At 65.7% G+C, this 1287-nt stretch overlaps 1 protein-coding gene across 8 annotated transcripts in view; it reads left to right on the top strand.

The window, feature by feature from the left end:
• Positions 1 to 372: 372 nt before the first annotated feature.
• PARP3 (poly (ADP-ribose) polymerase family, member 3) overlaps positions 373 to 1287 on the top strand; it is a 6238-nt gene continuing 5323 nt past the window's right edge. For 2 of the 8 annotated variants that reach the window (XM_014529732.1, XM_014529731.1), the window contains exons 1-2: positions 373 to 788; positions 1147 to 1235. Coding sequence is in view for 4 of the 8 variants with exons in the window: in XM_014529734.1 (XP_014385220.1) it covers positions 1238 to 1246 (9 nt within the window). In the remaining 4 variants the exon portion in view is untranslated. Of the gene's footprint in view, positions 789 to 1146; positions 1247 to 1287 lie in introns of all 8 variants that reach the window. The other 6 variants (XM_014529734.1, XM_014529729.1, XM_014529736.1 and 3 more) reach the window with 3 other exon arrangements.

Below are 1287 nucleotides of genomic sequence, written 5' to 3'. Positions count from 1 at the left end.
CCCACTGCCCGGCGGGCCCCGCCTCCCGCGACTCCATTGGGCGCTTTGATAGGCTCTGCCACGCCCCCAAGCACCCATAGGGTCCTCGCCTGTGGCCACGCCCCCTAGAGCTCCCATAGGCTCCCGCGCCGGGCTCTTCCTGCCCGAAGCTGGGGCGCGTGCGCACCACTGCTCAGCTGCCATCTAAGGAGGGGCGAACCGGGCGGAAAAGGGAGGGAGGGAGGGGCCTTCTCTGTGTTTTCGCCCCTTGGACGCTTGGGGGCGCCAGAGATGCGGAGTTCGAGTCCCAGAACGTGACTCCACCCCGTCAGGGGCGGGGACCAGGGTGGGCCAGTCTGGCACTGGAGAGCTGGTGGGGGTGGGGGGGTCGGGGGGGAGGAGTCCAGGCAGCCCCGGAGGAAGGAAGGCAGTGTCCACACCTGGGACCAAGGTCCCTGGGCACCGGTGGACACGCATGGCATGCCCCGGCCCAGGGAGCAGCCCTAAGGGCGTGTCAGCCCTCTGGGCCCTGGCAGTGTGGGATCGTGTCCACCCATTCGTGGGACAGGCTGCAGGCAGCGGCCTGACCCAGCCTCTGACTCACCCGCCTAGTGACCAAATAGCTGGAATCCTACACCACCACAGCCCAGCTTTTCCCCGCCTCTGGCGATGGTCAGGAAGTCCCTCCCTAAGTCACACTTCAGGCTGATAGAGGGTTGCTAGCCGGGCCCCTAGAACTGGACTGCCCTGGCAGGTCCTGATACTGGGCCCGGAGGCCGCCATCTCTCCCAGGTCCCTGCTTCTCTTAGGTGAGTGCCCTATGGCCCTGGTCTGCAGGGCGGGGCAGGGTGGGACTGCCCTTGCCCGCTGGCAATTCAAGGCCACTGGGACCTCAGCTGGCACCCCAGAACTATTGAGCTCACTGGGGAGGGTTTCTGTGTCACTGGGTCCCAAGAGAAACAGATCTGACCCCAGGGGTGCTGCCCCCTGGCCCCACTGCCCGTTCTCCTCCATAGCTGGGGTGACTCAGCCCAGCACCCATGCCAGTCCCAGGCAGCTGAGAAGGGGGAGGAGCAGGCAGAGCCCTGGAGTGCTCTGGAGGGAGGAGGAGCCCATAAGTGGGAGGGAAGACTTGCGTTTCACTTTCTCTACCCCCTGGACAAACAGGAGAGCCAGAGAGGGGAGGGGCCACTCTTCCTTGACCGAAGTGGGCACACTGGACAGGGCCCTGGCCTGACCCCGGGACCAGGAACAGGGCATGTCTGGGGCACAGAGAATGGGTTGTGGGCTGGGGCTGGGAATGTGGAA

The sequence above is a fragment of the Myotis brandtii genome, unplaced genomic scaffold (assembly GCF_000412655.1).
Source record: "Myotis brandtii unplaced genomic scaffold, ASM41265v1 scaffold693, whole genome shotgun sequence".
Classification (NCBI taxonomy): Eukaryota; Metazoa; Chordata; class Mammalia; order Chiroptera; family Vespertilionidae; genus Myotis; species Myotis brandtii.
Note: the sequence above shows the minus strand (reverse complement) of the source record. Positions and strands in the feature narration are given on the sequence as shown.